The 27,320-nt window shown below is 44.1% G+C and overlaps 1 protein-coding gene across 4 annotated transcripts in view; it reads right to left on the reverse strand.

Moving 5' to 3' along the window:
• Positions 1-27,320, reverse strand: part of SPIN1 (spindlin 1) — a 108,933-nt gene that overhangs the window by 7,000 nt on the left and 74,613 nt on the right. For all 4 annotated transcript variants that reach the window (XM_069762151.1, XM_069762149.1, XM_069762158.1 and 1 more), the window contains exons 2-4: positions 8,117-8,327; positions 5,648-5,696; positions 1,874-2,127 (exon numbers count right to left, since the gene is read on the reverse strand). In XM_069762151.1, the coding sequence (XP_069618252.1) occupies positions 1,874-2,127; positions 5,648-5,696; positions 8,117-8,168 (355 nt within the window). In that variant the 5' untranslated portion in view covers positions 8,169-8,327. The remainder of the gene's footprint in view (positions 1-1,873; positions 2,128-5,647; positions 5,697-8,116; positions 8,328-27,320) is intronic.

Raw genomic sequence — 27,320 nt, forward strand, 5'->3', positions numbered from 1 at the left:
TGTACAGTAAGCTGCACACGCACTAAGTGTATACATCACTGACATCTATATATCTATCTATTCTATGTGTATATACAGTATGTAATCTCTCTCTGCTACCCTGTCGGGGTCCCGATGTGATTGTACTGTAAGCGGCTGCTGAATTCCCGGCTTCTATTCTAGGCCCACGCCGTATATATACCGTACTTTTTGGATTATAAGACGCACCTTTTCTTTCCCCAAATTTTGGGGGAAATGGGGATGAGTCTTCTAATGCGGATATACTTTACCAGTACCATCGCTGCAGGTCGCAGGTGGTGCTGCAGGGGTGTGCGGCAGTGTGCAGGGGCTCTGATGTAATTTTATGAAACTCCAGAGCCCTTGCAGTTCCATGGTTTCCTATGCGGTTGACTGCGGGAAAATGGCTGCCGGGGGCAGCGCATGTGCAGATGCAGATCTCGGTACCAAGATCTCGAGAGATGAAATCTCATCTCACGAAAACTCCATCTGCGCACGCGCCGGCCATTTTCCCGGAGTCCACCGCATAGGAAACCATGGAACTGCTGGGTCCCTAGCCTTTTCACAAAATGGCGTCAGAGCCCTTGCAGCACCGCCGGATGCCCCTGCAGCACCGCCGGATGCCCCACAGCGGCACACCACATTTATTTGGACTACAACCCAAGACTCACACTCAGTTTACTTTTTGGAGTGAGGGGAGAGCTTGTGCTCATTTAGATTCACATTATGTAAAGGAGAAAAACTATTTATTGAGGCGATACAGGCAACCTTAAACTCTATGCACAAAAGCTATAATTGCCCTCCAACCCCCATTTGGGAAGTAAAAAGTTAGCTCACCTCAAATTATTCAACATTTTCAGACTAAAAAGAGATACACCATAAAAAACAATAATTAGTAGCATAATAAAAAGAAAGCATATGGGAAAGTTCAGTTGCTTACTGCGATTCCAGCCACAAAGTCATATTTTACAGCAATCTAAAAAGTGGCTAATCATGGAGCAGACGTGTCACACAAAACAATAATTCTGCTGTCCGACAACTTCACAAAGATCTTTGATCACAGAAGCTCAGATTCACCTGCTTGTTAACCTCGGCAGCTACCCCTGCTATTGAACGATTAGGTGAACTCCAACACTGCTGGACCGTTTATAAGGAGAAAGCACCTACTAGTATTTAAAATAATATACACTGTTCGGCTTATACATGCAGCGCTGAGATTGCAAGTGTCTTGTGGCAAGAGCCACCATCTCAGTTTTCTATTATATTTAGACATGCTTTTTTCATTATTGGAATATATCACATACAAGGTCATTATCTGGTAACTTCAAGCTGTCATATTCAAATAGAGTTAGTAAAAAAACAAAACTCGCTAGTGGAGTTGGTGGAAACTGACTCAGAAGCCGGTCCAACAGCAATCTATGGCAGCTGGATGGGAGCCCCGATTAATGCCTCTTACCCGACATCCAAGGCTCTGCTTTTGACTAGTCGGCCTGGGGCAGTCACATGTGGGTCATGCTGCAAACAATTATGTAACACCAAGCTGGCTAATCAAATGAGTCGGTGATGCCAGCTAAAGGGAACTTGCGACTTCGGATAACTTAACTTGCATATTCATGGTGAATGAAGTTGGGAAAATACAAATCAGTGCGAGTGGTCAGTCAAAGTGCCATAGAGAGCTTTCAGCTACTGCTTTCAGTGCTGTGAGCGGGGACTGTAGCAGCGTCGACCCTGTATGACCAAAAGCCAGCAGCTCCTGGCAGGAATAAAGTGAGTTTTCTCCCAGGTGATCCACTTTCCTTTCCGATGTGGCAGGTGGAGCAGAACCTGCAGATCGATTCACACCAACTCTATTCACCAGACATTTTACTGCACTTACCAACTCTATCCGGTAGAACTTCGAGAGCAGACACCCTTTCATCTTTGTGAAGCTCAAGTCCATACACACAGTCAAATCCATCATATTTTATAAGATAAAGTGAAGGGTTGACCGGTACTTGATCCAAAACAGTTCCTTTCCATTGAGTTATTGGACCACTGCCCTCTTTCCAGCCATGCTGTATCCTGCATCCTACAATATTTCTTCTTGGTTGAGAGATTGGTTTACTGGGTCCCATATTGCTTCGATGTTTCCTAGAAATGATACAGTCTATTACAACATGACAATATTCTGTGAGACACCATGCATATACCCATCATGGCCAATTTTTGTGTTGGCGCTTTCATTATTTTCCACAAAATCTTCCAAGTTAACTTTTTTTCATGACAACATAGTTGCATGAAGGCTGCTTGTTTGTGGAATGATCAGTAGCCTTGAAGGACACCATGCACTATTATATTATGTACGGGCGGAAAAATAAAATTCACCGAGTATGGTTAGTGTCGCCAATTTTCAAGACTAGTAAATTTATTTTGCCATTGATAGGGACGCATGAGGGCTTATTTTTCCACAGGGCACTTGTGAAGGATGACACCCTAGGCTGCCGTCACACGCTCAGTATTTGGTCAGTATTTTACATCAGTATTTGTAAGCCAAAACCAGGAGTGGGTGATAAATACAGAAGTGGTGCATATGTTTCTATTATACTTTTCCTCTAATTGTTCCACTCCAGGCTTTGTCTTCCAAATACTGATGTAAAATACTGACCAAATACTGCTAGTGTGAAGGCAGCCTTAGAGATCCCGTAGAACCACTCCGCTGCCACTACATGTGACGAACCTGCACCTCGCCTAACGTCACTATTACATCAACAAGATCACATGCTAGGGTCTTCACTTGCACCAAGATGTTCTGCATGTCCTGGGGACATGCAAGGTCAGCTTGGCACAGTTTTACACACACACACACACACACACACACACACACACACACATACACACACACGGGTCCAAGGAGGCTCGGGGAGAGAAAGGATGCGGCCCATGCAGTCACCGACGTGGCACCACACTAGATTACAACCCTGACAGGATTCCTTCACTAGCACTGCCAGCCCGGCAGAACTGCCAACAGTTCCTCAGAAGCCCAGTCATAACAGAATTATATTGGGTCAGAAACCAGTCCTTGTAGCATGGAAAGTTAAACCGAAAAATGGACCTGTGGATTCGGGGATTGAGATGAAAGAGCAGCCCAAGGTTAACCTATATACTTAAGTTACCTTAAGGGCACACTAGACAAACTATATACACAATAGTTACACATATACAATAGTAAGATATGCAATACAGATCGTGGTAGGAAAAAGTATATAAGCAGAATATATTCCAATTACTGGGTTATATTAAAGCATGAATGCACAGGCAGACAGAGGACATGGGCTGCCAACTGTCTCCTCGGTCCCTTCTCACGTCACTCAACGTGGTCCACACTTCCAAAGTGGACCGCATGCATCACAGAGGGACCACATGACTGTAAACTAGCCTTCATCCCCTTTGGGTCTCCTCCTGACCTTTAGGCCAAACATAAATCCCCTCGTCTCTGCAGCTGCAAACTACAAACCTATGAAATTTCACAACTCCTTTCTGGACAGTCCTAGGGCGGCGGTTCTGGCTGCATCGGTTCTAGCCAGGCCCCTGCTACATGACCAAACTAAGCTTTGTTATATGGTTTCTACTGGCTGTTCTATGCAACTCTATACCAGTTTGTTGGGATTTCCATGCATGTGTTGTGACAGTGAAAAAGCTGCAACACATGCAGCTGCTGTGTCGGAAAGCTGATCGGCAGGAGCGCTCCATGTATCCGGGTTCCATCTGCAGCTTACTCGGTAAGCACTATAGCTTGCCGAATATGGAGGGAGCAGAACATATTCGCTAGTCTCTAGTCGAGACCCAGCCGGGCGCTCGCCATGTTCTGGGGATATCAGAAATATACGTGATATATAGCTAGGACAGAGTATCTCCATTCCTTATGGAATCATAGCTGACAAAGCAGTTTAGACTGTGTGGTATCCACATGGCCAGCAAGACTTTTGTTCTGCTCTGACTCAAGGTGTGAGATCTGTCACTAAGGGTACCGTCACACTATACGATTTACCTACGATCACGACCAGCGATATGACCTGGCCGTGATCGTAGGTAAATCGTAGTGTGGTCGCTGGGGAGCTGTCACACAGACAGCTCTCCAGCGACCAACGATGCCGAGGTCCCTGGGTAACCAGGGTAAACATCGGGTTACTAAGCGCAGGACCGCACTTAGTAACCCGATGTTTACCCTGGTTACAAGCGTAAAACTAAAAAAAAACAAACAGCACATACTTACATTCTGGTGTCCGTCAGGTCCCTTGCCGTCTCTGCTTCCCGCACTGTGACTGCCGGCCGTAAAGTGAAAGCACAGCCGCTGTGCTCTGCTTTCACTTTACGGCCGGCAGTCACAGTGCGGGAAGCAGACGGCAAGGGACCTGACGGACACCAGAATGTAAGTATGTGCTGTTTGTTTTTTTTTAGTTTTACGCTTGTAACCAGGGTAAACATCGGGTTACTAAGCGCGGTCCTGCGCTTAGTTACCCGATGTTTACCCTGGTTACAAGCGAACGCATCGCTGGATCGCATCGCTAGATCGCTAGATCGGTGTCACACACACACCGATCTAGCGATGACAGCGGGAGATCCAGCGATGAAAGAAAGTTCTAAACGATCTGCTACGACGTACGATTCTCGGCAGGATCCCTGATCGCTGCTGCGTGTCAGACACAGCGATATCGTAACGATATCGCTGGAACGTCACGAATCGTACCGTCGTAGCGATCGAAATGGTATAGTGTGACGGTACCCTAAGCCTTTGAGGCTTGAGCCCCCTGCTGAGCTAGCTGCACACTGAAAGAGGTTTTATAATCCCATGCCACCAAGGATACAAACTATTGGCATAAAATCTCTCTAATATTATTCACAGCACTATTAATAGTTTTATTCAGATTTTTCATTACTCTTTTTTTATGTTTTTTTCAGTCTCCCTAAAGTACTTGACTTGCAGAACACACTCATATGAAGTCATGATTTCAGTAAGGCTCCTTTCACACATCAGGTTTTTGGCGTCAGGCACAATCAGGCGAATTTGGGAAAAAACGGATGTTGCAAAAGTTGCCACCGGATCCATTTCTTTCTCATAGGCTTGTATTAGCACTGGATGGCCTCAAGTTTTATCCATTTTTTGCTGGATCCGTCCAAAATCCTTTTTTTCTGTCCGGCGGAAAAAACTGATGAAACATGAAGTGAAATGATGTAATCCGGCGATTCTGTTTTCTTTTTACAAAAATCATGGATTATACAGAAATCATGGATTTTACAGCCTGAAATCTCTCGCCCTCAGAGAAAAAAGGAAAAAAAAAAAAAAAAAAAAAAACACAGATCAGTGGCATCACTTTTTCCCCAATTTGCAACGGATCCTTTTTTCCCCAAAATTAGCCGGATTCTGTCTGACTGCTACAAACTAATGTGTGAAAGAGGCCTTATAGGGCAACCACAAAGCCTACAGTAGGCCACCAGTGTTCATGACCATACGATTGCACTCGGTGGTCGATTTTTATAATGTGTCAGTCCATGGACCTCTCACCCATTCCTCAAATCTCATCAACCTGTCACCAGTTAGGTTGCATTAAATTTGAAGCTCTGTAAATAAAGAAAAAGAACCACAAATATTCCACTCTTATTGTATACTCACTTGTGAGAGGTCCTTTTCTTCATCATATTTGCAGAGACGCCTGCATGTGCTGGCAGACAAGAAAAACACGGATGAAGTTTGGAGCAATGAAAAAGAAATAAGTACATTTGCAATTCATCGAATCATACTGAAACAAAACAAATCATTAGAGAAGCAAAAATAAACCCTGCGTGTACAATGGTTAGTCAAGGTTGAAGGGTGTTTGTGGGATTTAACAAAAAAAAAAAGTGTCCAGAATGAAAGAACAGAACTTCAAGATCCCACTGACACAACAATAACTCACATAAGCACGTGCCCAAACTTACAGGCCACTGTAGAGATCTACCAAACCGATGTCACTACAGATCAATGTATAAACAAGGGAATGGCTAACCATAAGGCAAGGACATACATATTATGTATTATTTATTGTATATTTGTTTAGTATTTAACATGCTTAAGATTTTTATCATTTTCTGGGCTCAACATAAATATTTATGCTCCGTGTATAATAAGCACACAGTTAGGATTTCCCTCTCCAGCACCAGCGGGCTGCCATGCGACTGCAATGCGAATAGCATACCTACAGTCATGTGTCAACTAGCAACTGTTTGTGCATCTCTCAATGGTCTATTGAGAAGCCGATGCGAAGGCAGTTGTCACGTCCCTGCAAGTAGGAGAATAGTATACTTTCGGTCTCGTGATCACCTGTCGAGCTGGAAATAAGAGAAACTCCCGAGAGTGTGAATAAGGCACAGAGACTGCAGAAATGTATTTTGAGCCCAGAAAGCACATTTAAAAACTGAACTTGAAGCCTACCAACTCCATCCACAACTATCTCCACAGTTCTGGCTAGTAGACAAATAGAATTGGCAAACAAGTTTTGATTTTCAGTCTACATTTTTTCCTGGTCCTCATCATTTATTTTGTTGACAAACCCATGAGATGCTTGTTTTTCATGTGACGTGTTGCAGTTTTCTATGTCACCATTTATTCTACCTTGTACCACCCAGAAAAACAAGGAAGGGGAGGTTAAGTGTGGACAAAAAAAATAAATACGGTAAGCGGGCAAAAATGTTTCTCCAAGTCAGTATTAGGTCTCGCCCACCCTGGCGTGTAACACAGCTGAGAGCTACGCGATGTTTTATCAGATAGCACTCGGCCCAGCGTTGTTCTATGGGACAGTGCAGATCGGATTGTTTTCTTATGCTGAATGTGCAGAGAAAACAATCGCTGCGTGCTACAACTGCACCAGAGAATCGGGTCGCACGCACCAAGTCTTTGGATGCATGTGAAACATCGGACTGCACTCTGATGTCATCCCAGTGCTGTCAGATTACCGCAGATGCCAGCAATAGAGAAATTACTTTCTCAGTCTCCTCCGCACCTGTGCTGCGATTTGCTCATGCAAGAGAACTGGATCACACTTATGACATGCTGACAGTTTGAACCGAATGGAATTTGCAGAATCGACCCGATCCTCTAGCATAAGAGAACCGATGGTCGTGTGTCCACGGCCTTACAGTGACACCAAAACTATTTTTATTTTTCTTAAATTATTTTAGCTCTGAACAATGCATAAAACTAAAAAAAAGTTTGTCACTAATTTTTAGATAAAATTTTTTTTATTTATCTACTAGTGGAGCTGCATGAGTTTGTGTTTTGGCGCCAGCTGAGGTTTTTATTTGTATTATTTTGGGTTACATACAAGGTTTAAATCACTTCAGACAACATTTTTGGGGGAAGCAGTTTACCCTATTGGTTAAATTTAATATTTTACATTTCTTAACTTTTGGATAACTGGTTTAAGGGGAATCTGTCACCACAATTGACCTATTAATATGGGCATACGGGTTATAGACTGTTGAGGGGAGCAATGGATGTGGATAAATCACCACTTTATATAAATGACTTCTTCTCGGCTCTGGGCAGGACGTTGCCTCCAGAGACCATTTTACATGAAGGAGGAGTTACCAGTGCGATGTGTAAAGGCCGCTCTCCTGATCGCACTGCAGAGCTGTGTGTGATTATACCTGACATCTGCAGGTTCCTCTCAGCTTCCAATACAATACAGAGCTCAGGGAGATGCAAGATGACAAAGTTCATTTCTCCTGTTCTGTGTTAGTTCCTTGTCTCACACTGGTAACTCCACCATGTACATACAAGCGGAAGGAGCGAGGCTGTGTCCACTACAAGGGCTCAGCCCGGGAGTATGTATGTTGCATACATACCCTCCGATACTGGCTCAGAAACGGTCGAAAACCGCAGCACACAACACGCATGTGGGATTCCAAAGTCTGCAGTCACAAATTGACTGCAGACTTATTGATTTGGACCAGACAATCCCATTAATAGATGGAAGTCTAATTGTTACACAGCCGCCTTATGACTCAGAATCTTCTAGCATTACTACAGCTCCAAAGGAAGCAAAGGTGTGAAGGCTGATCAAGAAAAGGGATACTGAAACTTAATCTACAGCCCAACTTTTACCTGCATCAGCTCTTGATCGCTGAGCGGCGGCCTTTCCAAATGGAGTCTTCATTCATCTGTGTGTGCAAGGGCAGCAATGCTGCCAAACTAGGGTGAAAATTAGTCACTCCAAGTTTGATGATGTAGTTGCAGTCTACATGAAAAGATACCCTTCCTTTCCACCTCACGCACAAAGATATTTTCAACCGTGAAGTGCCAAACGGCAGGTTTTCTACAAAACAAAACCAACATTTTCATAAGTTGGCTGAGAATAGAGGGAAACAAAGCACAATATAAAAACACACAACACGTGAGGAAGAGTGAGGGGAGATGATGGAACAACTATCCAGTGATTAACATAATAGGATGCCATTATAATTAATAATTATAGAACTATAATAATTATAGGTGTCTGACACCTTGAGGACATGGGATAAAATACCATACTCACAAGTAAAACATTTTAAGAGCATCTCTGTTAGATGGCTTAGAGGATTGATCCTACAATCTATACAGACATGCAGCGGAATATAATGATATTTCTGATCTGAGGTTTTTCTTATATTTAAGCGAGCTTTTCATGACTATGGGTCAGACACTGATCTGCATGAGAAGATGCCGCCAGAGATCATTTTAACCCCTTCATGACCCAGCCTATTTTGACCTTAAAGGGAACCCGTCACCTGAATTTGGCGGGACTGGTTTTGGGTCATATGGGTGGAGTTTTCGGGTGTTTGATACACCCTTTCCTTACTCGCTGGCTGCATGCTGGCTGCAATATTGGATTGAAGTTCATTCTCTGTCCTCCGTAGTACATGCCTGCACAAGGCAAGATTGCTTTGCGCAGGCATGTACTACGGAGGACATAGAATGAACTTCAATCCAATAATGCAGCCAGCATGCAGCCAGCAGGTAAGGAAAGGGTGAATCAAACACCCGAAAACTCCGCCCATATGACCCAAAACCAGTCCCGCCAAATTCAGGTGACATTGTCCCTTTAAAGACCTTGCCGTTTTTTGTAATTCTGACCAGTGTCCCTTTATGAGGTAATAACTCAGGAACGCTTCAACGGATCCTAGCGGTTCTGAGATTGTTTTTTCGTGACATATTGGGCTTCATGTTAGTGGTAAATTTAGGTCAATAAATTCTGCGTTTATTTGTGATAAAAACGGAAATTTGGCGAAAATTTCGCAATTTTCACATTTTGAATTTTTATTCTGTTAAACCAGAGAGATATGTGACACAAAATAGTTAATAAATAACATTTCCCACATGTTTACTTTACATCAGCACAATTTTGGAAACAAAATTTTTTTTTGCTAGGAAGTTATAAGGGTTAAAATTTGACCAGCGATTTGTCATTTTTACAACGAAATTTACAAAACCATTTTTTTTTAGGGACCACCTCACATTTGAAGTCAGTTTGAGGGGTCTATATGGCTGAAAATACCCAAAAGTGACACCATTCTAAAAACTGCACCCCTCAAGGTACTCAAAACCACATTCAAGAAGTTTATTAACCCTTCAGGTGCTTCACAGCAGCAGAAGCAACATGGAAGGAAAAAATGAACATTTAACTTTTTAGTCACAAAAATTATCTTTTAGCAACAATTTTTTTATTTTCCCAATGGTAAAAGGAGAAACTGAACCACGAAAGTTGTTGTCCAATTTGTCCTGAGTACGCTGATACCTCATATGTGGGGGTAAACCACTGTTTGGGCGCACGGCAGGGCTTGGAAGGGAAGGAGCGCCATTTGACTTTTTGAATCAAAAATTGGCTCCACTCTTTAGCGGACACCATGTCACGTTTGGAGAGCCCCCGTGTGCCTAAAAATTGGAGCTCCCCCACAAGTGACCCCATTTTGGAAACTAGACCCCCCAAGGAACTTATTTAGATGCCTAGTGAGCACTTTAAACCCTCAGGTGCTTCACAAATTGATCTGTAAAAATGAAAAAGTACTTTTTTTTCACAAAAAAATTCTTTTCGCCTCAATTTTTTCATTTTCACATGGGCAGTAGGGTAAAATGGATCCTAAAATGTGTTGGGCAATTTCTCCCGAGTACGTCGATACCTCATATGTGTGGGTAAACCACTGTTTGGGCACTCGGCAGGGCTCGGAAGGGAAGGCGCGCCATTTGACTTTTTGAATGGAAAATTAGCTCCAATTGTTAGCGGACACCATGTCGCGTTTGGAGAGCCCCTGTGTGCCTAAACATTGGAGCTCCCCCACAAGTGACCCCATTTTGGAAACTAGACCCCCCAAGGAACTTATCTAGATGCATATTGAGCACTTTAAACCCCCAGGTGCTTCACAGAAGTTTATAACGCAGAGCCATGAAAATAAAAAATAATTTTTCTTTCCTCAAAAATGATTTTTTTAGCCTGGAATTTCCTATTTTGCCAAGGATAATAGGAGAAATTGGACCCCAAATATTGTTGTCCTGTTTGTCCTGAGTACGCAGATACCCCATATGTGGGGGTAAACCACTGTTTGGGCGCACGGCAGGGCTCGGAAGGGATGGCACGCCATTTGGCTTTTTAAATGGAAAATTAGCTCCAATCATTAGCGGACACCATGTCACGTTTGGAGAGCCCCTGTGTGCCTAAACATTGGAGATCCCCCAGAAATGACACCATTTTGGAAACTAGACCCCCAAAGGAACTAATCTAGATGTGTGGTGAGGACTTTGAACCCCCAAGTGCTTCACAGAAGTTTATAACGCAGAGCCATGAAAAAAAAAAAAAATTATTTTCTCAAAAATGATCTTTTAGCCTGCAATTTTTTATTTTCCCAAGGGTAACAGGAGAAATTTGACCCCAAAAGTTGTTGTCCAGTTTCTCCTGAGTACGATGATACCCCATATGTGGGGGTAAATCACTGTTTGGGCACATGCCGGGGCTCGGAAGTGAAGTAGTGACATTTTGAAATGCAGACTTTGATGGAATGCTCTGTGGGCGTCACGTTGCGTTTGCAGAGCCCCTGATGTGGCTTAACAGTAGAAACCCCCCACAAGTGACCCCATTTTGGAAACTAGACCCCCAAAGGAACTTATCTAGATGTGTGGTGAGCACTTTGAACCCCCAAGTGCTTCATAGAAGTTTATAATGCAGAGCCGTGAAAATAATAAATACGTTTTCTTTCCTCAAAAATAATTATTTAGCCCAGAATTTTTTATTTTCCCAAGGGTTACAGAAGAAATTGGACCCCAAAAGTTGTTGTCCAGTTTCTCCTGAGTACGCTGATACCCCATATGTGGGGGTAAACTACTGTTTGGGCACATGCCGGGGCTTGGAATTGAAGTAGTGACGTTTTGAAATGCAGACTTTGATGGAATGGTCTGCGGGTGTCACGTTGCGTTTGCAGAGCCCCTGGTGTGCCTAAACAGTAGAAACCCCCACAAGTGACCCCATTTTAGAAATTAGACCCCCCAAGGAACTTATCTAGATATGTGGTGAGCACTTTGAACCCCCAAGTGCTTCACAGACGTTTACAACGCAGAGACGTGAAAATAAAAAATCATTTTTCTTTCCTCAAAAATTATGTTTTAGCAAGCATTTTTTTTGATTCACAAGGGTAACAGGAGAAATTGGACCCCAGTAATTGTTGCGCAGTTTGTCCTGAGTATGCTGGTACTCCATATGTGGGGGTAAACCACTGTTTGGGCACACGTCAGGGCTCGGAAGTGAGGGAGCACCATTTGACTTTTTGAATACGAGATTGGCTGGAATCAATGGTGGCGCCATGTTGCGTTTGGAGACCCCTGATGTGCCTAAACAGTGGTAACCCCTCAATTCTACCTCCAACACTAACCCCAACACACCCCTAACCCTAATCCCAACTGTAGCCATAACCCTAAACACAACCCTAACCGCAACACACCCCTAACCACAACCCTAACCCCAACACACCCCTAACCATAACCACAACCCTAATTCCAACCCTAACCCTAAGGCTATGTGCCCACGTTGCGGATTCGTGTGAGATATTTTCGCACCATTTTTGAAAAATCCGCGGGTAAAAGGCACTGCGTTTTACCTGCGGATTTTCCGCGGATTTCCAGTGTTTTTTGTGCGGATTTCACCTGCGGATTCCTATTGAGGAACAGGTGTAAAACGCTGCGGAATCCGCACAAAGAATTGACATGCTGCGGAAAATACAACGCAGCATTTCCACGCGGTATTTTCCGCACCATGGGCACAGCGGATTTGGTTTTTCATATGTTTACATGGTACTGTAAACCTGATTGAACACTGCTGCGGATCCGCAGCCAAATCCGCACCGTGTGCACATAGCCTAATTCTAAAGGTATGTGCAAACGCTGCGGAAAACGCTGCGGATCCGCAGCAGTTTCCCATGAGTTTACAGTTCAATGTAAACCTACGGGAAACAAAAATCGCTGTGCCCATGCTGCGGAAAAACTGCACGGAAACGCAGCGGTTTACATTCCGCAGCATGTCCCTTCTTTGTGCGGATTCCGCAGCGGTTTTACAACTGCTCAAATAGAAAATCGCAGTTGTAAAACCGCAGTGAAATGCGCAGAAAAAAACGCGGTAAATCCGCCATAAATCCGCAGCGGTTTAGCACTGCGGATTTATCAAATCCGCAGAGGACCAGAATACGTGTGCACATACCGAAACCCTAACCCTAGCCCTAACCCTAACCCTACCCCTAGCCCTAACCCTAACCCTACCCCTAACCCTATTCTAACATTAGTGGAAAAAAAAAATTTCTTTATTTTTTTATTGTCCCTACCTATGGGGGTGACAAAGGGGGGGTCATTTATTATTTTTTTTATTTTGATCACTGAGATATAATCTATCTCAGTGATCAAAATGCACTTTGGAACGAATCTGCCGGCCGATTCGGCGGGCGCACTGCGCATGCGCCCGCCATTTTGGAAGATGGCGGCGCCCAGGGAGAAGACGGACGGGACCCCGGCTGGATCGGTAAGTATGATGGGGTGGGGGGAACCACGGGGGGGATCGGAGCACGGGGGGGGGAATCGGAGTGCGGGAGGGGTGGAACGGAGCACGGGGGGCGTGGAACGGAGCACGGGGGGGTAGAACGGAACACCGGGGGGGGGGGGGTGGATCGGAGTGCAGGGGGGGGTGATTGGAGCACGGGGGGAGCGGACAAGAGCACGGGGGGGAGCGGAGCACTGGACGGAGGGGAGCCGGAGCAGTGTACCGGCCAGATCGGAGGGCTGGGGGGGCGATCGGTGGGGTGGGGGCACACTAGTATTTCCAGCCATGGCCGATGATATTTTAGCATCGGCCATGGCTGGATTGTAATAGTTCACCCGTTATAATAGGTGAAATATTACAAATCGCTCTGATTGGCAGTTTCACTTTCAACAGCCAATCAGAGCGATCGTAGCCACGAGGGGGTGAAGCCACCCCCCCTGGGCTAAACTACCACTCCCCCTGTCCCTGCAGATCGGGTGAAATGGGAGTTAACCCTTTCACCCGATCTGCAGGGACGCGATCTTTCCATGACACCGCATAGGCGTCATGGGTCGGAATGGCACCGACTTTCATGACGCCTACGTGGCGTCATGGGTCGGGAAGGGGTTAAATACAAGGGGGTATTAGCAGTGTAACATATAATGACGGACACTTTGCTCTCAGTCACACGCAGCTCTGCAATGAGATCTGAACACAGACCAGCAGAAGTGAAATTTATCACAAAACATTTGCAGTTGTACTCTCCTAGTACTGGCAGTTCTGCTGCACGGCTGTGCCCGATTAGAAGAGTACAGCAGAGTTTATCCTTGTCTCATTATAAACACTCCACTGCCCACGAGATGGAAGATTATACACTAGGAGAGGACAATTGTAGGTGATTACATGTCTCACACTGGTAATGACCCCTTCACATAATATAAGCTATAGAGAGGCTGATTCTCATGCAGATCAGTGTTAGGTCCACAGAAGGTGGTTTACTCTGGAACACCACATTAAATTACAGATATCAAGGTATCATTTTATTCAGCTTCATATGGCTAGTGTGACCATCTGGACGGCTTAGCAGGGTTGATCCTACTGACCGATTCTCTTTAACCCCTTAATGACCAGAGGTATTTTTAGTTTTGCATCTTCATTTCTTGCTCCTTTTTTCCCCCAGAGCCATAACTTATTATTTTTTGATCAAATGGGCATGTGAGGGCTTGTTTTATGCGGGACGAGTTGTACTTTTGAACGACACCATTGATTTTACCATGTCGTGTACTAGAAAACGGGGAAACAATTCCAAGTGTGGTGAATTTGCAAAAAAAAAAAAAAAAGTGCTGCACTCCCACACTTGTATTTGTTTGGCTTTTTTTTTACTAGTTTCACTAACTGCTGAAACTGACCTGCCATTATGATTCTCCAGGTCATTACGAGTTCATAGATAAAAAAGAACCTAGACATATTTGGTGTCTAAGTGGTGAAAAAAAATTCCAAACTTCATAAAACAAAAATGCGCCATTTTCCGATACCTGTAGCTTCTCCATTTTTCATGATCTCAGGTTGGGTGAGGGCTTATTTTTTGCACGCCGAGCTGACTTTTTATTGATCTCATTTTGGTGCATATACGATCTTTTGATCGCCCCCATTATTGCATTTTAATGCAATGTCCCGACGACTTAAAAAAAAAAAGTTATTCTGGTGTTTTGACTAATTCTCACCATGTCGTTTAGAGATCAAGTTAATTTTTTAAATTGATAGATTGGGAGATTCTAAACGCAGCGATCCCAAATGTATGTTTAATTTTTTTTTTTTTTTTAATTGTTTTATTTTGAACTAGATGGAGGCCTGATGCTATTGCATCGGGAGGGAGGTAATATCACGATGGTGGCAGGCTTTGCAGCGTTGAGAATCTCTCCCATCCAAGCGCTCACCCACCTATCTGTGCTCTCTTCTTTGACCTGTCTACCCCATGTGCTATCCCCCTTGTCTGCTGTCTCTCTCCTTCCTGTGCTGTGTTCTCCCCTCATGTGCTGTCCCATTTGAGCTGTCTCCCCCTGTGCTCCGTCTCTCTCCCCATGTCATCTCTTCTTTGACCCGTGTACCACACAGTGGTGGGGTGTAGTGTGTGTGTTGTGACGGTGTTCCGCTGGCGGTACCACGCAAGAGACTGGTACCACCAGCAGTTTCCATATTGAGACATCCAATGAACGGCAGAAAAAAAGGGGTCAAAACGCATAAAAAAAACGCAACGTAGGCACACAGCCTTACTGATGTCATGAGTGGCAGCCTGTTCTCAAAATACAGGGGGGAGTGATTGGAGCACGCTCACTGTAACTGCAACCTGATTGTGAGCCCTCGCGGGCAGGGTCCTCTCTCCTCCTGTACCAGTTGTGACTTGTATTGTTTAAGATTATTGTACCTGTTTTTATTATGTATACCCCTCCTCACATGTAAAGCGCCATGGAATAAATGGCGCTATAATAATAAATAATAATAATAATAATAACCTGCACTGCCTGGATATGTGGAAGTGAGTGACTGCAGGAAGAATAAGGCTATGTGCACACGTAGGAAAAGAGGTGCAGAATTTTCTGCTCAAAATCCGCATCTGATTTTTCTGCACCGTCTGCACAGCTTTTTTTCCCCCCCATCGAATAACATACTGTACATCACAGTGCAGATCTGCAGTGTTTCTGCACGGAAAAATCCGCTGCGAATCCACAGCAAATCCGCATCGTGTGCACATAGGCTAACACTTCCCTCTAGCCACGCTTGCAGTAACAAAGCCTGGTTAAAATGCCTATTACCTGCAGATTACTAGTATACTGTGAGCCTTCGCAGGCAGGGTCCTCTCTCCTCCTGTACCGGTTATGACTTGTATTGTTTAAGATTATTGTACTTGTTTTTATTATGTATACCCCTCCTCACATGTAAAGCGCCATGGAATAAATGGCGCTATAACAATAAATAATAATAATAATACTGCAGATGAATTACATTTTTCTTTTCAAATTGTAACAATCCCTTTGTTTTTTTCTGGCTAGAGATTCTATGAAAAGTTAAACATTTAGCAAACTGTGGATCAGTACGCTTTTTTTTTTTTTTTTTTTTTTTTTTTGAGTGCAGTACATTTAAGTACGGTAATTAGGGATTCATTTGGAAACTTTACATTTGTAGGTTCTTACAAGGGAATGCATATTGTACTAACAAAAATGCCAAAATGCTCTTCCTTTTGAAAAGCTATCCTGCATACTTTGCTGCCCATCAAAATGTAATCTTTTACTTTAGGCTTTTCTTAGCAATGTGGTCCACTGTAGTATATTAACCTGAATTACTGGTTCTTTCTTGAAACGTTTAGGCTGTGTGCACACGTTGCATTTTTTTCACGGTTTTTCCCGATAAAAACGCTACAAAACCGCAAAAAAACGCATACAATAAGCATCCCATCATTAAGGCCATGTTCACACCATCCTTTTTTTAATGCGGAATCGCCGCAATTTTCCCGCTGTGGGTCCGCAGCTGTTTTCCATGCAGGGTACATTACAATGTACCCTATGGAAAACAGGAACTGCTGTGCCCACATTGCGAAAAATCGCGAAAAAAGCCGCGCTGAATAGCCGCGGTAAAAAAGAAGTACCATGTCACTTCTTTTTGCGGAACTGCAGCGGTTCTGCACCCATAGACCTCCATTGTGAGGTCAAACCCGCAGTAAAACCCGCAGATGAAAAAAATATCTGCGGGTTTTCTGCGGTTTGTGGTGCAGAACCGCTGCAGTGTGGCTGCCCCCCCCCCCCCCCCCGTGCCCCAATCCCGCCCTCCCATGCCACCACTCCCCCCTCCCCCGTGCTCCGACGCCCCCCCCCCCCCCCCCCCCCCGTGCCCTCATCTTCCCCCCTTATACTTACCCCGGCCTCCCGGTGTCCGTCCGGCTGTCTTCTCCCTGGGCGCCGCCATCTTGCAAAATGGCGGGCGCATGCGCAGTGCGCCCGCCGAATCTGCCGGCCGGCAGATTCGTTCCAAAGTGCATTTTGATCACTGAGATATAACCTATCTCAGTGATCAAAATAAAAAAAATAGTAAATGACCCCCCCCCTTTGTCACCCCCATAGGTAGGGACAATAAAAAAATTAAGAACTTTTTTTTTCCACTAAGGTTAGAATAGGGGTAGGGTTAGGGGTAGGGTATTTTCAGCCATTTTAACCCTAAAAAACTTCCTAGAAAACACACAGACTCTGCATAGAAAACTGCACCAAAAAACTAACCTGCGTTTTCTGCCAAGAGCTGCGGTTTTTAGTCCTGAAAAAAAAAAGGAGGGAAATCAGGAACGTGTGAACATAGCCTTAGAATGAATTCCGCATGTTTTGTGCACATGATGCGTTTTTTTTCTGCGAAAAAAAAAATGCATTGCGGTAAAAACCGCAGCATGTTCATTAATTTTGCGGATTTCCCACTACAAAATGCATTGGGAAGTGTCTGGAAAAAAACGCGGCAAAAACGCATCAAAACCGCGGCAAAACCGAATGCAGATTCCTTGTAGAAAATGTCCATTTTTTCTCAGGAGTTTTCTGCGAGAAATCCTGAACGTGTGCACATAGCCTTAAATACATTTTCAGAGCTGACTCCAAAGTCGCCATATGCAACATGTACCAAAGTAAAGCATCAGATGTGCAAAAAGGAGTCTCTCAATAGATACTTGGTACACAAAATAAAGAGATCATATTTCAGTTTAATTTGAAACATTATAATGTGGAATATGGCAGATTTTTTTCCGTGACAACGGAAACAGCAATGACAACACTCACAGCTATGGAAGCGAGAGTACGTAAGGCTATTACATGTACACTGCTAGTTATCAATAGAAACTCAACTTTCATTTTTAAAATCCAAATTTGATTTTGAAAGTTTAAAAAAAACAAAACAACAAACAACCGCAACTAATCACCAACGTGGCTGCAACTGGACAAAAAGCCAGATTCTAAATTAAAAGGTGTTGTCCACTACTCGGACAACCCCCTTCTCAATGTTTTTCCCCAATAAAACACCACCTACACTCGCCTCCGGTGCCATTCCAGCGAGGTCGCCATTATCTCTCCAGGGTTGTTGTCACTGGCTCTTCCGGGGCTTGTGCGACATGTCACAAGAGCCCCTCCGGCCAATAAGTGATGCTTCAGAAAAATCAGACATCTGGATGAAGAAAGAGCAGCAGCAGCTCTCAATTCTTTCAGAAGTCAACTAAGGTACATCCAAAGAAGAGTGAAGCAATCAGCCACAGAGCTCATGTGACAATGTGGACCCGGGAAAGCCAGTGCAGACACCTCCGGAACGGTGCCAGCCCCATATGAGTATAGGCATTATTTTACATGAGGACTGAGAAAGGGGTTGTCAGTAGTGGACCTCCCCATTAAAGGTACACATTTATAATACTGGCCAGCGTCCCCAGGATCAAAAACCAGTCTCATTTTTCCTGGAGATCAGCAGTATCAAGAAAATATTGAAAATGTTGGAAACATTTATCATGATTAGTCAAGTTTAATGTATGAAGTTATCCAATCATAACTGCGTTTTTCACTCCCACAGCAAAAGTATGCTTCAATCAAATTTCTCACCCATTCTAGTGTTCGACCTAAACCTTTCTACAGTATGACCATGTATAATTGTTTCTACATGATCAGTTTATAACTCCTTTAACCCCTTTACCCCCAAGGGTGGTTTGCACATTAATGACCGGGCCAATTTTTACAATTCTGACCACTGTCCGTTTAGGAGGTTATAACTCTGGAACGCTTCAACGGATCCCGGTGATTCTGACATTGTTTTCTCGTGACATATTGTACTTCATGATAGTGGTAACATTTATTTGATATTACCTCATTTGAAGTCACTTTGAGGGGTCTATATGACAGAAAATAGCCAAGTGTGACACCATTCTAAAAACTGCACCCTTCAAGGTGCTCAAAACCACATTCAAGAAGTTTATTAACCCTTCAGGTGTTTCACAGGAATTTTTGGAATGTTTAAATAAAAATGAACATTAACTTTTTTTCACAAAAAATTTACTTCAGCTCCAATTTGTTTTATTTTACCAACGGTAACAGGAGAAATTGGACCCAAAAGTTGTTGTGCAATTTGTCCTGAGTACGCCAATACCCCATATGTGGGGGTAAACCACTGTTTGGGCGCATGGCAGAGCTCGGAAGGGAAGAAGCGCCATTTGACTTTTCAATGCAAAATTGACTGGAATTGAGATGGGACGCCATGTTGCGTTTGGAGAGCCCCTGATGTGCCTAAACATTGAAACCCCCCACAAGTGACACCATTTTGGAAAGTAGACCCCCTAAGGAACTCATCTAGATGTGCTGTAAGAGCTTTGAACCCCCAAGTGTATATGTTGGGGTCAACCCCTGTTTGGGCGCACGGGAGAGCTCGGAAGGGAAGGAGCACTGTTTTACTTTTTCAACGCAGAATTGGCTGGAATTGAGATCGGATGCCATGTCACGTTTGGAGAGCCCTGATGTGCCTAAACAGTGTAAACCCCCCAATTGTAACTGAAACCCTAATCCAAACACACCCCTAACCCTAATCTCAACGGTAACCCTAACCACACCCCTAACCCTGACACACCCTTAACCCTAATCCCAACCCTATTCCCAACCGTAAGTGTAATCCAAACCCTAACCCCAACTGTAGCCCTAACCCTAATGGGAAAATGGAAATAAATACATTTTTTAAATTTTTTTTATTTTTCCCTAACAAGATTGCCTTGCGCAGGCATGTACTACGGAGGACAGAGAATGAACTTCAATCCAATATTGCGGCCAGCATGCAGCCAGCGGGTAAGGAAAGAGTGAATCAAACACCCGAAAACTCCGCCCGTATGACCGAAAATCGGTCCCGCCAAATTCAGGTGCCCCTATATGGCACAGCTATGGGGCAATAATGAACGGTGCAGAGCACTATATGGCACAGCTATGGGGCAATAATGAACGGTGCAGAGCACTATATGGCACAGCTATGGGGCAATAATGAACGGTGCAGAGCACTATATGGCACAGCTATGGGGCAATAATGAACGGTGCAGAGCACTATATGGCACAGCTATAGGGCAATAATGAACGGTGCAGAGCACTATATGGCACAGCTATGGGGGCAATAATGAACGGTGCAGAGCACTATATGGCACAGCTATGGGGCAATAATGAACGGTGCAGAGCACTATATGGCACAGCTATGGGGGCCATAATGAACAGTATGGAGCATCTATTTTTATTTTTGAAATTCACCGGTAGCTGCTGCATTTTCCATCTTAGGCTTATACTCGAGTCAATAAGTTTTCCCAGTTTTTTTGTGGCAAAATTAGGGGGGTCGGCTTATACTCGGGTCAGCTTATACTCGAGTATATACGGTAACAGTTTTTAGTAAGTGTCAGGTATTACATGGCAAAGACAAAAGGATTTGTGCAAGCATACATCCACAGAAGATGTGTGGTTAGTTAGCCAAGATGTTTTTGAACAAGCTCCCTTCCAAGTTCCTTCAAAACTGAAAAATTGTGTGCATGTGCACCCAAGTGAATTGGCGCTTTAATGGTTTTGAAGACAGAAGGTAGTTCCAAGTATTGTAAATTTTGCTTTTGTTCACTAATCCATTAACAAAACGGAAAATATTACTATTTTTATTTTTTAAAGCATGCGGTTTTAGGAGGTTTGAAAAAAAAAAAAAAAAAAAAAAGCTGAAAACATTTATTATACATACACACTCAAATGTACCACTTTATATGCTAGTTGTATTTCACAGTATCTGCCTTTATTTTGGATGTCTTAGGCTGCTTTCACACATCAGTTATTCGCCGTCAGACACAATCTGGCAAATTTGGGGAAAAAAAAAAAACAAAAACGGATCCGGCAAAAGTTGCCGCCGGATCAGTTTTTTTCTCATAGACTTGTATTAGTGATGGGTGGCCTTAAGTTTCCGTCGAAAAAAAGTTTCCCAGCGGCCGGAGAAAACGGACAAAGTAAAGTTTTTGTGTCCGTAAAAAAAAAAAAAAAAAAAAAAAAAAATGAATAGCAATGGATCCGTCGCAGTCCGTCGTTAGCTAGAATGGAACCCTATGGCGCCGGATGCGTCAAATGGCTTCCGTTTTTTCAACGGAGCATGCTCCGATTGTTTTAGGATTTAATTAGCTGTATCAGCACGGTGACGCAGTGGTTAGCATTGCAGCGCTGGAGTCCTGGGTTCAAATCCCCCCCAAGGACAACATCTGCAAAGAGTTTGTATGTTCTCTCCGTGTTTGTGTGGGTTTCCTCCAGGTTCTCTGGTTTCCTCCCACATTCCAAAGACATACTGATAGGGAATTTAGATTGTGAGCCCCATTGGGGACAGAGATGATAATGTATGTAAAGTGCTGCGGAATATGTTAGCACTATATAAAAATAAAGATTATTATAAAGACTATTATCAGCCAGTCGGGTCCGTCGAAAAAAACGGATCAGTCACATCAATTTTTCACAATCTGCAACGGATCAGTTTTTGGGGGGTTTTTTTTCCCAATAGTCGACGGATTGTGCCTGACGGCAAAAAACTGATGTGGAAGCAGCCTTAGGCAGCAAGATTTTTATTAAGGGGGAGTTGCAAATGTCAACATTTTGGACTGAATTTTGATCCAGTTCAGAATTTTATTTTTATTTTTTTAAATGAAATGGGATATTGGAAACCCTGGCTGCGATGTAGGATCTTTCATCCAGCTATTTAGACTACAAAACAGACTCCTGCATTTGCACAAAGTCTTGAAATAATATATCCAACACATACAAAGTAAAAAAACACAATATATTAAACCAAAATTCTTTCTCCCCCTTGAGTAGAAGCTGGGTATTATTGGCAACTAAGGTAAGGACATGCTGGTGAGAAAAGGGCATAGAGATGCTTGGTCGTTCCCATTATGCGCAGCAAGTTAGTCCAGTTGCACACCTCTGCACACTGTAGCTTTGAAAGAACAGGCGCCTTAGGGTATGTTCCATGGTCAGTAAACGTTGCGGGTTGGGCGCTGCGTACATCCATACCATCCAGATATTACAGCATGGTGCATGGAATTTCACGAAATCCCATCTCCACCATGCATGCAGGGACGCGTCCGGCTTCCCTGTGGAGACGGACATGCGGTGTGTCTTTCCAGACCGCAGCATGTCAATTTATCTTGAGGAGACGCTCAGTCTCCGCAAGATAAATATCACCGTTCAATGTATAGGATGCGGTGATTCCGCACGGTTCCATGACCACATGCGGAATCACCTGCATTCAAAAGCCGGCAGTGCTTTGGACGGAGTGGATATGTGCTGCGTCCAAAGCGCTGCCGATTTCTGCCTGTGGAAACATACCCTTAGGGTACCGTCACACAGTGGCATTTTGATCGCTACGACGGCACGATCCGTGACGCTCCAGCATCGTAACAATATCGCTCCAGCGTCGTAGACTGCTGTCAAACTTTGCAATGTACGACGCTGGAGCGATAATTTCATGACGTATGTGCGATGTAGAAGCCGTTGGTTACTATGCGCACATCGTATACAATATCGTGCACACCTTTGTTACACCATGCGATCATGCCGCCACAGCGGGACACTAGACGACGAAAGAAAGTTTCAAACGATCTGCTACGACGTACGATTCTCAGCGGGGTCCCTGATCGCAGGAGCGTGTCAGACACAGCGAGATCGCTGGAACGTCACAAATCGTGCCGTCGTAGCGCTCAAAATGCCACTGTGTGACGGTACCCTAACTTACTGCCTAGCAGTGGCTGCAAGTAGAGAGTATTATTGGATACTGATACAGACTACTAGGCAGCAGCACTTTACTGATACTAAATCAGTGTGCAAAGCTAAAATGGCATACAAAGGTATTTGTACAATGTAAATATGGCCATGATTCATCAAAGCGATATAGCCAGAATATGGTATAAAACGCTTAATGAATCAAATGGCAATCCCAACATGCCTAATCAAGACCAGTGTGAACAGCAGCCTTTGTTAATCGGGGCCTATTACAAATAGACCTGTTTTTGTCAAGATACTTGGGGAAAAAATAACGCCCAGGGAAATGCAGTTAGGGAATACCTGACTGTTCCTCCAGTATCATATTTCACATGATAGTTATAAATGTTTTTCCAGCATACAATTCTAGATATCTGCCTCAGGGATTTCAGAAAAAGAAAGGACGAAGGAAATAGAAGAAAAAAAGTCACTGACTACCTATATGGTTTAATTTAAAAAAAAAAAAAAAAAAAAAAAAAAACACATGAAAAGAAAAACTGCGGTCCTAAATGATTGTTTTATTTATTTTTTCATTTGCCATTCATTCCACAATTGCAGATACATTGGCCTTTGTATGTTACACCCCTAGGAAATCCTGTGAGCCACATCCCCAGAGAAAAGACCATAAAAATGACCACTATCTAAAAAGGGCAATATCTCTGGAACAGTATGGTGGATTATTATAAACCAGGATACTCACGGGAGCAGCGGGAATAAAATAAGACAGCAAATATGTTGTTTTACTGAACTGAGATACAAGCGAATAGCATCCACCCCAACTCCCCGACGGGAGAAAATGCAGCACCTGTCCATTCTAGCTGACACCTTACTGCATCTGCCACAATCTGTTTTGGCACCGGCAATGGCCTTTTAACCCGTTACATGCTGCTGCTAATAATGACTGGCATCTAGATGGTTAATGCCCACTTTAACCCCATTGGCATCCTGAGATCACGATTGTGGTCCTGATGGTAGTCATGGCAATTCACAGCCTAAGAATATGTTCAGAAGTTACCACCATTTAGGTTGCGTCCGCATACGATGATTTGACGTGTGCAGCAACTGCATAGAAACACCAAATTTTGTGTTCCCGTGCGGTCGCCGCACATGTCAAATCATCGCATGTGGACGCATGCGCTTACAACGCAAGTCCCTGCGTACCCAATGTTAAAAATAGGTACGCAGGACGCATGGAGAAGTAGGCGGAGCGTAGGCAGGGCTTCAAGGAGGAAGTACGCTGCCATCCACAGCACTCCCGACTGCAAACATGAAACCAACCTAAGTGGTTTATTAGTCAATGAATTTCAAAGCATACAGCTTCTTCATCAGGACAACTACGATCAAGCTTTGGAACGCATTGACTAATAAACCACTTACTACTGGATTGGAGTCCTCCATTCTTTCACAGCATCACACCCATTTGCTCCTTCTTTTACATTATTTAAAGCTGAACACATTAATAAGTCAGATGAAGGCCAGTGTACTCAAAATTATAAATCCATGTTTGGTTCCAAGAGTGCATCTAGAGAGTTGTGGTGAATGATTGCTACTCAGAATGGTCTGAGGTTGTAAAAGTCAGTGCTGGGTCTGCTATTACCGTATTCAACTTGTTTACAGGTGCTTCTTACAAAATTAGATCATCAAAAAGTTAATTTGTTTTCAGTGCAATAAAAAAAGGAAAAAAAAAAAAAAGTGAAACTCGTTCTATAAAGTCTTTAGAGTGATTTAATTTAAGTGTTTATTTCTGTTGATTGTGTCTTACAGCCAATGAAAACCCAAAAGTCACTATCTCAGTAAATTAGAATACTTTTTAACATCAGCCTGAAAAAATATTTTAAAATCCGGAAGATTGGCCTACTGAAATGTATGTTCAGTAATTGCACTCAATACTTGGTCGGGGCTCCTTTTGCATCAATTACTGCATCAATGCGGCGTGGCGTGTAGGTGATCAGCCTGTGGCACTGCTGAGGTGTTATGGAAGCCCAGGCTGCTTTCATAGCAGCCTTCAGCTCATCTGCATTGTTAGGTCTGGTGTCTCATCTTCCTCTTGACAAGATCTCAGATTCTTTATGGGTTGAAGGTCAGGCGAGTTTGCTGGCCAGTCAATCACAGTGATACTGTTGTTTTCAAACCAGGTATTGATACTTTTGGCAGTGTGGACAGGTGTCAAGTCCTCCTGGAGAATTAAAATTTCCATCTCCAAAAAGCTTGTCGGCATGAAGTGCTCTAAAAATTTCCTGGTAGACGGCAGCGCTGACTTTGGTCTTGACAAAAACACAGTGGACCTACACCAGCAGATGACATGGCTCCCGAAACCATCACGGATTGTGGAAACTTGACTCAAGCAGCTTGGTTTGTGTGCCTCTCCACTCTTCCTTCAGAATCTAGGACCTTGATTTCCAAATTAAATACAAAATTTACTTTCATCTGAACCTTGGACCACTGAGAAACAATCTAGTTCTTTTTCTCCTTGGCCCAGGTAAGACACCTCTTGCTTTGTCTATTGGTCATGAGTGGCTTGACACAAGGAATGCGTCAATTGTAGCCCATGCCCTGAATATCTGTGTGTGGTGGCTATTGAAGCAATGACTTTAGCAGCAGTCCCCTCCTTGTGAATTGCCCCCAAATTTTTTAATGGCCTTTTCTTAATCCTTTCAAGGCTGCAGTTATCCCGGCTGCTTCCGCACCTTTTTCTATCACTTTTTCCTTCCACTCAACTTTCCATTAATATGCCAGCACTCTGAACAGTCAGCTTATTTAGCAATGACCTTTTGTAGCTTACCCTTCTTATGTAGTGTCAATGACTGCCTTCTGACATGTCAAGTTATCAGTCTTCCCCATGATTGTGGAGCCTACTGAAACAAACTAAGGGACCTTTTTAAATGCTTAGGAAGCCTTTACAGGTGTTTAGTTAAAGGGCCACTGTCACCCCCCTCCAGCCGTTATAAACTAAAAGAGCCACCTTGTGCAGCATTAATGCTGCATTCTAACAAGGTGGCTCTTTTAGTTTTAGGTTCAAGTATACCCCAAATAAAGCGTTTTTATACTTAGCCACAATTCCTGTCTCTAGCCAGGGAGGCGGGTCCTCACTCCCCAGCCGTCACTCACATCTTCCTGCGCTTTCGGCATGGCCCCCTCAGCGCTGTGTACGTTTCAAAACCGGCGCCTGCGCAGTGTACTGCTGTGCTGCGCAGACGCAGTAAGCTCTGGCCGTCTGACGTCCCAGCCAGGCTTGCAGACTGCGCCTGCATTGCGGCCAGCCACCTTTGGAATCCCCGCCCCGCACTGTGCATAATGCATAACAGTGTGGGGCGGGGATTTCAAAGGTGGCTAGCCGCAATGCCCGCGCAGGCTGCAAGCCTGGCTGCGACGTCAGACGGCCAGAGCTTACTGCGTCTGCGCAGCACAGCAGTACACTGCGCAGGCGCCGGTTTTGAAACGTACACAGCGCTGAGGGGGTGGCGCCGAAAGCGCAGGAAGATGTGAGTGACGGCAGAGGAGCGGTTAGAGCTGGGGAGTGAGGACCCACCTCCCTGGCTAGAGACAGGAATTGTGGCTAGTAGGGTTGAGCGAAACGGATCGTTCATTTTCAAAAGTCGCCGACTTTTGGCAAAGTCGAGTTTCATGAAACCCGACCCCTGTGTGGGGTCGGCCATGCGGTACGCTACTTTCGCGCCAAAGTCGCGTTTCGTATGACGCGCTTGGCGCCATTTTTTCAGCCAATGAAGGAGTGTGGGCAGAGTGATGACATAGGTCTTAGGGGCGTGGACGCCTATCGTCATCTTGTCGCTTGTGCGCTGTAGCGATTTGAAATGTGTAACACCAGCTTTTCTGTTCAGGGACGGAGGGGGAGAGGGAGAGGGAGACGAGAGAGGGAGGGGGAGGGGGAGAGGGAAGGGGGACAGGGAGAGGGAGAAAAAAAAAATCCCATTGACTTTGCATTGGGTTTCGTGCTTCGGTCGATCCCCGACTTTACGCCATAATCGGCCGATTTCACTCGACTTTAGAGATCGTCGGGTTTCGCGAAACCTGACTCGACCCTAAAAAAGTCAAAGTCGCTCAACCCTAGTGGCTAAGTATAAAAACACTTTATTTGGGGTATACTTGAACCTAAAACTAAAAGAGCCACCTTGTTAGAATGCAGCATTACTGCTGCACAAGGTGGCTCTTTTAGTTTATAACGGCTGGAGGGGGGTGACAGTGGCCCTTTAATTATTCTCTAGTTTACGGAGATAATGACTTGGGATTTCATTGGCTGTAAGCCATTATCAACATTTTTGTATTGAAGAACTGACAAATTAACTTGTTAATGATATTCTAATTTAGTGAGAGGGCGTGTTAAAATGGAAAGAGGGCTGACTGGTCTGGGGCAACCAACGTCCCATCGACTAGTCAAAGCTCTCATTAGCATATGAAACTGGAACATTATAAATGCTTTTTTATATAATTTATTTAACTGAATTACGTTATA

This window comes from Ranitomeya imitator, chromosome 1 (genome assembly GCF_032444005.1).
Source record: "Ranitomeya imitator isolate aRanImi1 chromosome 1, aRanImi1.pri, whole genome shotgun sequence".
Lineage (NCBI taxonomy): Eukaryota > Metazoa > Chordata > Amphibia > Anura > Dendrobatidae > Ranitomeya > Ranitomeya imitator.